The following is a 13,071-nucleotide window of genomic DNA, read 5'->3' as shown; positions in this document are numbered from 1 at the left end:
AAATCCCGAGCTTTCGATGACTACCTCCGTCATCTTCGTCAGGGATAAAACTGACTGTCGTAGACAGGTGAGGCTTCTGCTTTTATAAGCTGTGGACGGCTTCTCATTGGCTGGATGACGCCACGGTGAAAACGGCGAATACGGAGGTGGCGGCCTCGATGTCCATAGATTTTGTTTGTGCCCTTTATCCAACATTGCTTGCAGCACCAGCCATCGCAACAGGGGAACTACGAGGAATGAAAGAAGTCTCCCTCTGCGCTCTTTCCTTATCAACTGCGCGCTTCCATGCATTGCTGAGTGCATATCCGGAGTCTCTGTTGAAATTATTTTCACGTAGTCTAATTTCAACTGCTTCCCTGATGACAGGGTCCCAATAGTTTGAAGTGTGAGCAAGTATTCTTATTTAATCGAATAGCATTTTATGTTTATTTAAAAAACTGTGCTGAGCCACCGCTGATTTTTCTAGACACCTGTATTTCAGATCAAGCTGATGTTCCACACAACGATCGGCAACAGTTCTTATAGACTGAGAAGCCTCACCGGTCCACGACAGTCAGTTTTACCCCTGACGAAGATGACGGAGGTAGTCATCGAAAGCTCGGGATTTTATCCAAATTCAACGCGGCAAGTAAACCGAGAATTTTTATGCGATAAATACATTTGTCTAAATTTTTAAATATAATGCTAGTGACTAGATTGAAATATTTTCTAAACGTGGAAACCCTCTTTATATTGCGAAGGTAATGAGTAAGCTTCAAATTCGAAGTGCAGGTATATGTGCCACATTCACAATCAAGCACTTGCACACCATCAGCCTGCTATACAAAGGAGCATTCACTTCTCATTTAACTCAAACATCATACTGTAGAACATTAACACGTTACTTATGTAGATGTCTGCTAGTTTTTTGTCTGCGAGAAAATCTCGGACATAGCGTTAATCTTTGGTAGTTGTCCTGATACATACAATCGAGCAAACAAGAACACATGTTTTGCGTGAATGTTTTGTATTCCACACTGATTCATTTCCCCTTCTCTCCCTCGTCCCTGAGTTCCTTTACAGTGTTGTAGACGAAACCAGTAAGTTTATCGGAGGCTTGTTTCTCTGCAAGTACTTCCTTAATTTATCTTACTGCCTTACAAAAAGTAACAAGCCTAAAACGTTATTGTCTCCGATTTTTGGTTCTACCTTGACTGCAACGAACTGACGTTACGTATCTCTTCATGATATGGACACCGTTTTTGGCAGCACAATTCGTGGGTTAAAGTACCATAGCATCATTTTCCAAATTATTGCCACGAAAACAAGGTTGCGATCTGAATTCGAAACACCTGCATTTGTAATGCCGTATACACACTGATGGCCGAAAACATCATGACCAAATATTTAATAGCATCTTTGTCAATTATTGGAGCACATTACAACAACGATTCTGTGCGGAACCGATTCAACAGGACCTTGATAAGTCTCCGCAAGTATATGCCACCAGCTGCCGACTGATGGCGCACAGATGTGTTCTGGGATACCGAACAGGCGAATATGAAGCCCAGCACACCAGCGCAAGTTTATCGTGATGCTCATCGAAGGACTGAAGCGTGATTTTATGCGTGTGACACGCGCTGGTGTCGTCTCTTCACCTCTCAGACTTCCGCTCTCTTGCCCCACATGCCCATTGGCACCGATCAGCCGGGCGCCTTCAGTTGACAAACCAGCAAAGACTTTTAAGAGGATAGTTAACGGAAACATGCCTGTCTGAAGAGTGTTTTTTCATAGAACGTCAATAATTTCGTTTTCATAATATTGACGTTGGTCTACGAATGTTACTGTCACTTATGATCAGAGACCCCCACCACACGCCCCTTGAACCATGGACCTTGCCGTTGGTGGGGAGGCTTGCGTGCCTCAGTGATAGAGATAGCCGTACCGCAGGTGCAACCACAACGGAGGGGTATCTGTTGAGAGGCCAGACAGACGTGTGGTTCCTGAAGAGGGGCAGCAGCCTTTTCAGTAGTTTCAGGGGCAACAGTGTGATGATTGATTGATCTGGCATTGTAACTCTAACCAAAACGGCCTTGCTGTGCTGGTACTGCGAACAGCTGAAAGCAAGGGGAAACTACAGCCGTAATTTTTCCCGAGGGCATGCAGCTTTACTGTATGGTTTGTAACATCCCCACACAAAAAATGATAAATGAAAATCGAAATGGAGCCAAATGTAAACTCCCCACAAAATATTGTTAAATGGAAATGTCTCATGAGCCAAGCGTAACCTCGCCACAAAAAGTAATAATTAAACGAATTTTTCTAATATTGTAACCTCTGAACAAAATTGGCTCCGATTTATAGTCTGTGTGCAGAAATGCATTCACATTTAATGTTACCGCAAAATTCTTTCCTCATTTAATGTCAAGTTCGAAACAGAAAAATTCCTAAACACCAAAAATAATAAGAAAGTTTAGTAACCTGATAAATTTATAAGGACAGCAGCGCTGACCTTCGGCCCTGTATTCTGAATAAAAAAAAGCAAAAAAATTCTTACCTCAATAAAACTGCAATTATATCTGCTCTTAATTAGTTATTTTTCGACACTGCTTCCTGCAATGCTGGCGTATATTTTTTTTTTATTCTTGGAAGCAATGATAATGCATTGGAAATATTCTTTAAATTGAAATGAATGCTTTTCTTTAAAAGAGTTGCTTTATATTATAAGAATTATTATTGGGGCATTTTTTTTAATAAATTAAATTACAGTTAACATACATTATTAAATATGCGCAAGCCTGCTTCTTTACCTTCTACAACAATACTCATCCTCCAGAATCCTGACCAGAGTCGCGAGCAGAGCACACAGCCGACGCATGCCGACTCCCGCAGACTCACGCAGACTACTCCAGACTACTACCGACTCGCTACTAAAGCCGACCGTGTACTACTGTCGACTCGCGCAGACTAGCGCAGACTCGTGACAAGCAACAACTAACGATAAACTACTCTCTGGTCAGAAATTCTGTCATGCCTCACCCATCGCCGGCAAAGCATACATCTTACAGGTTAAATGATGATGGCGTCCTCATGGGTAAAATATTCCGGAGATAATATAGTCCCCCATTTGGATCTCCGGGCGGGGATTACTCAAGAGGATGTCGTTATGAGGAGAAAGAAAACTGCTGTTCTACGGATCTGAGCATGGAATGTCAGATCCCTTAATCTGGCAGGTACGTTAGAAAATTTAAAAAGGGAAATGCATAGGTTAAAGTTAGATGTAGTGGTAACTAGTGAAGTTCGGTGGCAGGAGGAACAAGACTTTTGGTCAGGCGAATACAGGGTTATAAATACAAAATCAAATAGGGGTAATGAAGGAGTGGGTTTAATAATGAATAAAAAAATAGGACTGCGGGTAAACTACTACAAACAGCATACTGAACGCATTATTGTGGCCAAGATAGATCCGAAGCCCACGCCTACTACAATAGTACAAGTTTATATGCCAACTACCTCTGCAGAAGACGAAGTAATTGAAGAAATGTACGATGAAATAAAAGAAATTATTCAGATAGTGTTTGGGAGACGAAAATTCAATAGTCATGGGTGACTGGAATTCGGTAGTAGGAAAAGGGAGAGAAGGAAAGGTAGTAGGTGAATATGGATTGGGGGTAAGATGTCAAAGAGGAAGCCGCCTGGTAGAATTTTGCACAGGGCACAACTTAATCATAGCTAATACTTGGTTAAAGAATCATAAAAGAAGGTTGTATACATGCAAGAAGCCTGGAGATACTGACAGGTTGCAGATAGGTTATATAATGGTAACACAGAGATTTAGGAACCAGGTTTTAAATTGTAAGACATTTCAGGGGCAGATGTGGACTCTGACCACAATCTATTGGTTATGAACTGTAGATTAAAGATGAAGAAACTGCAAAAAGTTGGGAATTTAAGGAGACGGGATCTAGATAAACTGACTGAACCAGAGGTTGTATAGAGTTTCAGGGAGAGCATAAGGGAACAATTGACAGGAATGTGGGAAAGAAATATAGTAGAAGTAGGATGGGTAGCTTTCACGGATGAAGAAGTGAAGGCAGCAGAGGATCAAGTAGGTAAAAGGACGAGGGATAGTAGAAGCCCTTGGGTAACAGCAGAAATATTGAATTTAATTGATGAAAGGAGAAAATATAAAAATGCAGTAAATGGAGCAGGCAAAAAGGAATACAAACATCTCAAAAATGAGATCCACAGGAAGTGCAAAATAGCTAAGCAGGGATGGCTACAGGACAAACGTTAGGATGTAAAGGCTGATCTCACTAGGGGTAAGATAGATACTGCCTACAGGAAAATTAAAGAGACCTTTGGAGAAACCCAGTTCTAAGCAAAGAAGGGAAAGCAGAAAGTTGGAAGGAGTATATAGAGGGTCTGTACAACGACGATGTACTTGAGGACAATATTATGGAAATGGAAGAGGACGTAGATGAAGATGAAATGGGAGATAAGATATTGAGGGAAGAGCTTGACAGAGCACTGAAAGCCCTATGTCGAAACATCGCCCCGGGAGTAGACAACATTCCATTAGAACTACTGACAGGAGAGCCAGTCCTGACAAAACTCTACCATCTGGTGAGCAAGATGTATGAGAGAGGCGAAATACCCTCAGACTTCAAGAAGAATATAACAATTCCAATCCTAAAGAAAGCAGGTGTTGACAGATGTGAAAATTACCGAACTATCAGTTTAATAAGTCACAGCTGCAAAGTACTAACGCGAATTCTTTACAGACGAATGGAAAAGCTAGTAGAAGCCGACCTCGGGGAAGATCAGCTTGGATTCCGTAGAAATGTTGGAACACGTGAGGCAATACTGACCCTACGACTTATCTTAGAAGCTAGATTAAGGAAAGGCAAACCTACGTTTCGAGCATTTGTACACTTAGAGAAAGCTTTTGACAATGTTGACTGGAATACTCTCTTTCAAATTCTGAAGGTGGCATGGGTAAAATACAGGGAGCTAAAAGCTATTTACAATTTGTACAGAGACCAGATGGCAGTTATAAGACTGGAGGGGCATGAAAGGGAAGCAGTGGTTGCGAAGGGAGTGAGACAGGGTTGTAGTCTCTCTCCGATGTTATTCAATCTGTATACTGAGCAAGCAAGGAAGGAAGCAAAAGAAAAATTCGGAGTAGGTATTAAAATACATGGAGAAGAAATAAAAACTGTAAGGTTCGCCGATGACATTGTAATTCTGTCAGAGGCAGCAAAGGATTTGAAGAGCAGTTGAACGGAATGGATAGTGTCTTGAAAGGAAGATATAAGATGAACATCAGCAAAAGCAAAACGAGGATAATGGAATGTAGTCGAATTAAGTCGTGTGATGCAGAGGGAATTGGATTAGGAAATGAGACACATAAAGGAGTAAAGGAGTTTTGCTATTTGGGGAGCAAAATAACTGATGATGGTCGAGGTAGCGAAGGTATAAAATGTAGACTGGCAATGGCAAGGAAAGCGTTTCTGAAGAAGAGAAATTTGTTAACATCGAGTATAGATTTAAGTGTCAGGAAGTCGTTTCTGAAAGTATTTGTATGGAGTGTAGCCATGTATGGAAGTGAAACATGGACAACAAATAGTTTGGACAGGAAGAGAATAGAAGCTTTTGAAATGTGGAGCTACAGAAGAATGCTGAAGATTAGATGGGTAGATCACATAACTAATGAGGAGGTATTGAATAGAATTGGGGAGAAGAGAAGTTTGTGGCACAACTTGACGAGAAGAAGGTACCGGTTGGTAGGACATGTTCTGAGGCATAAGGGATCACAAATTTAGCATTGGAGGGCAGCGTGGAGGGTAAAAATCGTAGAGGGAGACCAAGAGATGAATACACTAAGCAGATTCAGAAGGATGTAGTTTGCAGTAGGTACTGGGAGATGAAGAAACTTGCACAGGATAGGGTAGCATGGAGAGCTGCATCAAACCAGTCTCAGGACTGAAGACCACAACAACAACAACAACAACAAATGATCAGGAACAGGAGAGGGAAAACGTAATTCTCATAACTGAATACGATAAAAAACAGGCTCCACGGTAGAAGTGAGGACCAACGGGTTTGTCTTCGCTCAGTATTGAAAGTGATATTTTTAAGTGAATTAGTTTGTACTTTCTTTAGTGCGAAACGTAGTCGCGAACTATTATGTCAATAAGATTCTTCGAAACTTTATAGTTAATGTCGACTGCTTACAACAGAAGTGTAGTGAATGAAATATTCGTAAAATATCCTTTTGTAGTATATTACATATCCCACTGCGTCAAATATATGTGGTATCGGGAACTTTCCTAAATCATCGTGCACAATCACTTTTCATATATGTTAAAGGAAGAACAACAAAGAATTTCTAGCAACAGGTGCAGAACTTGCAAGGATGAAATTCAATTAATACCAGACTTGAAAGAGACTTATATTCCATTTGTTTCCTTCCAGTTGTCTAATAAAAATTGTTGCTTACACTCTCAATACATCATTTTAAAACTGCAACACTATAGTCTGCATGGACATGAATCTCAGCTATTTTATTTACTTGGTCATGGCGAGGTTACAAATCATGTTGCGTTCCTCTCTTCTGCGCTACCCTCTTCATCTCAGAGTAGTACTTGCATCCTATGACCTCAATTACTTGTTGGATGCAATTAAACCTCTGTCCTAGAGTTTTTACCTCGACAGCCCCCTCTGGAACCATGGAAGCCATTCCGTGCTCTCATCCTATCCCTTCTTCGTATCACTGTTTCCCATTAGTTTCTTACTTTTCTGATTATGGAGGGAACCTCATCATTACTTCTAAGTGCACCTGGTTTTCAGCATTCTTCTATATCACCACATCTCAAATGCCTCGATTCCGTCTCGGTTTTCCCATAGTCAGTGTTTCATTACCATGCAATGCTGCCCTCCAGACAGACGCTATCAGATTTTCTTCTTCAAATGAAGGCCAATGTTTGACACTAGTAGACTTCTCTTGGCCAGGAATGCCCTTCATGCCAGGCTAGCCTTTTTTTATGTTCTCCTTCCTCCGTCTATCAACGGTTATTTTGCCGTACGGGGTAGCCGTGATGTCTAGGGCGCCTTGCCACAGTTCTCGCGGCTCCTCCCGTTGGAGGTTCGAGTCCTCCCTTGGGCATGGGTGTGTGTGTGTGTGTGTTGCCCTTAGCATAAGTTTAAGTCAGATTAAGTAGTGTGTAAGCCTAGGGACCGATGACCTCAGCAGTTTGGTCCCATAGGAGCTTACCACTACTATCAACTATTTTGCTGCTGGCTAGGTATCGGAATTCCTTAACGTCGTCTACTTTGATGATCCCCAGTTCTGATGTTAAGTTTCTCCTTGTTCTCATTTCTGTCATTTGTCACTAGTTTCGTCTTTCTTAACTTTACTTACAGTCCGTATTACTTCATTCAACAGATCCTTCTAAAATTTCAGTGATTATAGCAAAGTCATCAGGGAATCTTATCATTGATATCTTTCACCCAGAATTTTTAAACACTCTCTCGAACCTTTCTTTTATTTCTGTAATTGTTTCTTCGCTCTATAGAGTGCACAGAAGTGGCCAAAAACTGCATCCCTGTCTTACACCCCTTTTAATTTGAGCACTTGGATTTTTGTCTTCCAATTTCATGACTCCCTCTAGATTCTGGTGCATATTGTATATTACTCGTATTTCCCTAAAGCTTACTTCTATATTTCTCAGAATATCGAACAACATGCCATATTTTTCATTGTCGAACGATTATTTTAGGTGGACGAATGTTATGAGCGTGTCGTGATTTTTCTTCGGGCTTGCTTCTATTAACAAGCGCGACGTCAGAACTGCCTCTCTTCCGCCTTAACCTTTCCTAAGGGCAAACTGATCTTCATGGAACCAAGACTCAATTTTCTCTTCATTCTTCTGTATATAATCCTTGTCAGTGGGTTGGGTGCTTTATCTGTTGAGCTGATTGTGCGTTAGGTTTCGCATCCATCTGCCCTTGCTATCTTCGACATTGTGGGAATGATGCATTTCCCGAAGTCTGATTGTACGTCAACAGTGTCATAGATTCTACACACCAGCATCAGTAGTCGTTTCGTTACCACTTCCCCAATGATTTTAGGAATTCCGATGTAATTTTATCCATCCCCTCTGCCTTGTTTGCTCTCAAGTCTTCCAGAGCTCCTTCAAATTCCCACTGCATTATTACTGTTACCATCCTTACTTTTTATTTTACCAGAGATTGGTTTGGTTTTTCTACAGTGCCTGTAAAAATTTAGTGCACCTGGAAAGACGACGTGGATATTGATTCGATGACCACATATGCCGCCTGGGGGATAGTAGATGTACTGATTATGGTTCAAACGTCGTCCACCAACAGATGGCGTAGTGGCATGACTATCAGAGCTCCCTCTGTGTCCATCCTTTACCCTTTAGTAGGGAATGCTCACAGCTAAAAGGCTCAGTGTGGTGCAAATGTATGAGACAACCATCAAACGTGCCACGGAGAAGCACGCACTCGTGGTTCCTACAGACACTTAAACAAGTTGGAAAGTGGCCTTCCGAGTAGCAGGATGATCCTTTGGGAGAAATGCCACAAACATTGGGCGTGCTGTGTCATTTGTGCACAGATGCTGGTATCAGTGATATTGTGAACATACTCATACACACAGATAAATTTCTGGACTTGCTCGCAGCACAGACGGCCGTCAAGATCGTCGTGTTGTAACGGCAGCTGTGGCAGATCATACAGCAACCACAGCACAGATAAATGGGCTTATGAGCTCAGACGTGTCAGCACGAACTGTTGCGAACCAATTATTAGCAGTAGGACTACTGGCACGCACACCTCTAGACGAGCTTCCACTCACGCCACAGCATCGACGTGCAGAGCTCCACTGCTGCCGTTGGAGGATCGCTTGAAATGGGGGGTCATGATCTTCAGCGATGAAAGCAGATTCTGCCAGCACACAAGTGACGGTCATTTGGACTTACAGTGTAGACAGGGTGAGGGCACTGTCTCATGGAGTACATTCACGCAGGACATGTTGGCCCCATCCCAGGTATTATGGTCTGGGGTGTGACAAGCTACAACTCTCGTTCACATTTAGTGTTTCTCGAGCGAATTCCAGCCACCGCTCTGTAAGTGCAGACTGTCGTTTACCTTTTCCTATACCATTCTTGCAACAGGAAAGAAATGTGTTGTTATAAAAGGTTAATGCTCACCCACACATTGCCTTTGAAAGTCAACTCGCTCTGTAAGATGCCCACCAGCTACCCTGGCCAGCACGATTTCTGGACTTGTGTCCAGTCCAGAACGTGCTGGGTACGATGGGATAAGAAGTGACTCATGCGATTCCTAAACCAACAACTCTTACAGAACTACGTGAACATGTTGAGCAAGCGTGGAATTTCATTCCAGGACAGTATTCGCCTTGTAAACGATTGTCTGGGTGTCAGAGTCAGTGCCTGCATTGCTGACTGTTCAAGTGGTTCAAATGGCTCTGAGCACTATGGGGCTTAACTTCTGAGATCATCAGTCCCCTAGAGCTTAGAAATACTTAAACCTAACTAAGGTCATCACAAACATCCATGCCCGACGCAGGATTCGAACCTGCGACCGTAGCGGTCGCGCGGTTCCAGACTGTAGCGCCTAGAACCGTCGGCCATCCCGGCCGGCTTGCTGGCTGTGAAGGCTACACTACGCACTAATGTGAGTGTTTCAGCATGAGTCGATACCTGGTATCTCATAACCGCTTCTGCTATTGATCTGAAAATGTAAACATTTCACGTACTGCAAATGCACTGTTGCAAGAATAAATCTTGAGTGAAACTTCCTGGCAGATTAAAACTGTGTGCCGGACCGAGACTCGAAATCTGGACCTTTGCCTTTCGCGGGCAAGTGCTCTACCAACTGAGCTACCCAAGCACGACTCATGCCCCGTCCTCACAGCTTTACTTCTGCCAGTACCTCGTCTCCTACCTTCCAAACATTACAGAAACTCTCCTGGGAACCATGCAGAACTAGCACTCCTGAAACAAAGGATATTGCGGAGACATGGCTTAGCCACAGCCTGGGGGACGTTTCTAGAATGAAATTTTCACTCTACAGCGGAGTGTGCGCTGATATGAAACTTCCTGCCAGATTAAAGTTTGGAAGGTAGGAGACGAGGTGCTGGCAGAAGTAAAGCTGTGAGGACGTGGCGTGAGTCGTGCTTGGGTAGCTCAGTTGGTAGAGTAGTTGCCCGCGAAAGGCAAAGGTCCCGAGTTCGAGTCTCGGTCAGGCACACAGTTTTAATCTGCCAGGAAGTTTCATATCAGCGCAAACTCCGATGTAGATTGAAACTTTCATTCTAGAATTCTTGAGTGAATTGGGAACCTCTGAAAGGGTGTACTATTTTTTTCTGGCACTGTATATGCTGAATTAGACCTCCTGACAATAATTTCTTCATGTTTTTCTGCAGTCATGTAATCTTGGGTGCCCTGGATTTGCTACTTACTTCATTCCAAAGGGATTTACATTGGTGTATTTCCTTCTTCGCCGGCTGCAGTGGCCTAGCGGTTCTAGGCGCTTCAGTCCGGAACCGCGCGGCTGCTACGGTCGCATGTTCCAATCCTGCCTCGGGCACGGACGTGTGTGATGTCCTTAGGTTACTTAGGTTTAAGTAGTTCTAAGTTCTAGGAGACTGATGACGTAAGATGTTAAGTCCCATAGTGCTCAGAGCCATTTGAACCTTTTTTTTTTCTGTCTTCCCATGTACATCCTTCTTTCGACAATGAATTCAACGAGTAAATCTGCTACCCAAGGTTTCTTCGTAGTTACCTATCTTGAACCTACATTTGTCTGTCCAACATCTCTGACTGCCCTTTTGAGAGAAGTAGACTCCTCTTCAACTGAGCAGTATCCACATCCTTAGCTTGCCGCAGCTCGCTTGTTCGTGCTTCTGCCAAGCGCCACATGGTGACAGCACAGATTGGAAAATACGGATTCTGTGACTGCACAGCATGTCTCGGCGAAATAAAGATAAAGACATAAATTTTATCAATTACATATGCTTTCACGAACTTTAAAAACTTAGGAAAGCTCTACAGACAATACTCACTCAATAGTCAATTACAAATTAACTTTATACAGGGGTTATAAAAGTTAATGTTTTGGGCATCATATATTATACCCTAGGACTCAAAGCTGATTTTCTTCACGTCAGTGGAAGTGAGGTTATATTTGTTTTCCGATTGATTCTCAGGCTTGACTGATGAAGAGATCACTGAGTTGGTCAACAGAATTGATCCAGATGAGTCTGACGTAGAGTTTGATGAGTCTGGTGATGAAGATGACGCTTTGATACAAAGAAATTAAAGCGGAGAAAGTTCATCAGATGGAGAAACTGTACCTCTTGCCAAAATCCGAGAAAGAAGCGAGATTTGGAGGCATACAGAAAGAAATTATCGTCTCTTACAAGATGGTTTACTTAAAAAATAATAATTTGCTTCATTTTAAGTTTTCAGGTGCTTAGCATTTCCAAAAACCTCCGATCCAACATTGCTGCCAGCGTATCAGTAGCCACAGATGAACTCAAGAAACCATTTGAATACTTTTGTAAATAATTTCATGGTTCATTTTTTGAGGATATGTCTTCATTCACAAATTATAGGCATGTCAGTAAAACAGGAAAATCACTATGGGAGAGGAAAAGTAGGTACCCACTAGTTGCAGACAATGTTTCAAGTGACAGATTTTATCTACTGAGGAACAATATAAAATTAGTTGACGACAATGCTGTTAGTGAACAGAAAAAGCAATACCACTTTTGGAAAATAAAAGCAGTATTGGAGACTGTTAAGGAATGTTAAAAAAACCATCGGTCAACGGAAATATCTATCGATGACCAGATAATTCCGTTTCATGGACAAGTGAAAATGAAGCAGTATGTAAAGGGAAAACCTAACCCAGAAGATTTGAAGAATTTTGTCATGGCAAACCGTAACGGCATACCCCTTGATTTCTGTATGTATGAAGGAAAAGGGAAAGCAATTCAGTCTGAAAAAGTGCCCCCTCCAGAGAAGTTAGATGTAGGAGGCAGAGTAGTGTTGAAACTTAGTAATACATTGACAGAGAAGTCGTCAGTTTATGTTGACAGATATTTTCCTTCTGTTCCCCTCCTCGACAAGTTACTGAGAGACAGGAACAGTACTGCCAAAGGTACAATAATGCTGAGTCGCATCCCCAGAAGTATACGGTTTGAGGAAGATGCAACAAAGAGAAAAACAAGAGGCAGCCATGATCAGGTGGTAAGTAATGATGGGAACCTAGCAATTATCAAATGGTTTGACAACCGAGCGATTTATTTGGCTTCAACAGAATCAAGTGTTGAGCCAATTGAAAAATGCACTCAGTGGTCTAAAAAAGTGAAAAAGTACATTGGAGTTCCCCTTCCATGTGTAGTAAAGGCATTCTATACTTACATGCGAGGTGCTGACCAGTCAGATAGGATGGCGGGAAAGTATGGCATGAGAGCCTGGACCCACAAATGGACCATCAGAGTGATTCATCACTTAATTGATTTTGCAATTGCTGCTGCATGGTTGGAATACAGAGAAACTGCAATGCAGAACGGTATTGCAAAGAAACATACAGTGCCATACTACCAGTTCAAGCTTGATGTTGCAGAAAATCTGATATATTTTCAGCAACGGTCAAGTTTACTGATCGAACCTTTGGAGCAAGAACTAGACTCCGAAAATGAAGATTATTTGCAAGATAGGAAAAAAACCAAGACGTCCCTTGCCACTACCACAAATGGAAAAAAGAAAAGCAAGCAAGCTTCATTTGCCTGCAATGATAAACCACGTACAGAGGAATAGGTGGAACTGCTGGGCAGAAGGCTGTAAAGGTCTCACTTTTGTACGATGTGAGCAGAGCAAAGTGTTCCTTTGCTTCACTGCTGACAGGAACTGTTTTAACAAATTCCACAAAAATAAAATAAATGTAGTATAAGTGTTGTTAATTTACATTTGATTCTTGTGATAATACCAAAAGAGGAACAATAATTTGACACATTTTGCTATGGTAATTTTGTTT

The 13,071-nt window shown here is 42.1% G+C and overlaps 1 protein-coding gene across 1 annotated transcript; it reads left to right on the top strand.

Moving 5' to 3' along the window:
- Positions 1–11,909: 11,909 nt before the first annotated feature.
- Positions 11,910–12,854, top strand: LOC124776040. Its single transcript, XM_047250880.1, has one exon. The coding sequence runs from the start codon at positions 11,910–11,912 to the stop codon at positions 12,852–12,854; it is 945 nt and encodes a 314-aa protein (XP_047106836.1).
- The last annotated feature ends 217 nt before the right edge of the window (positions 12,855–13,071 follow it).

This window comes from Schistocerca piceifrons, chromosome 2 (assembly GCF_021461385.2).
Source record: "Schistocerca piceifrons isolate TAMUIC-IGC-003096 chromosome 2, iqSchPice1.1, whole genome shotgun sequence".
In the NCBI taxonomy this organism is placed as follows: domain Eukaryota; kingdom Metazoa; phylum Arthropoda; class Insecta; order Orthoptera; family Acrididae; genus Schistocerca; species Schistocerca piceifrons.
The sequence above is the reverse complement of the archived record's forward strand: the minus strand, read 5'-3'. Positions and strand labels throughout refer to the sequence as shown.

Bases quoted from the DNA above. Each gene is read 5' to 3' on its own strand.
- LOC124776040 (XM_047250880.1), top strand. From the start codon at position 11,910: ATGAAGCAGTATGTAAAGGGAAAACCTAACCCAGAAGATTTGAAGAAT.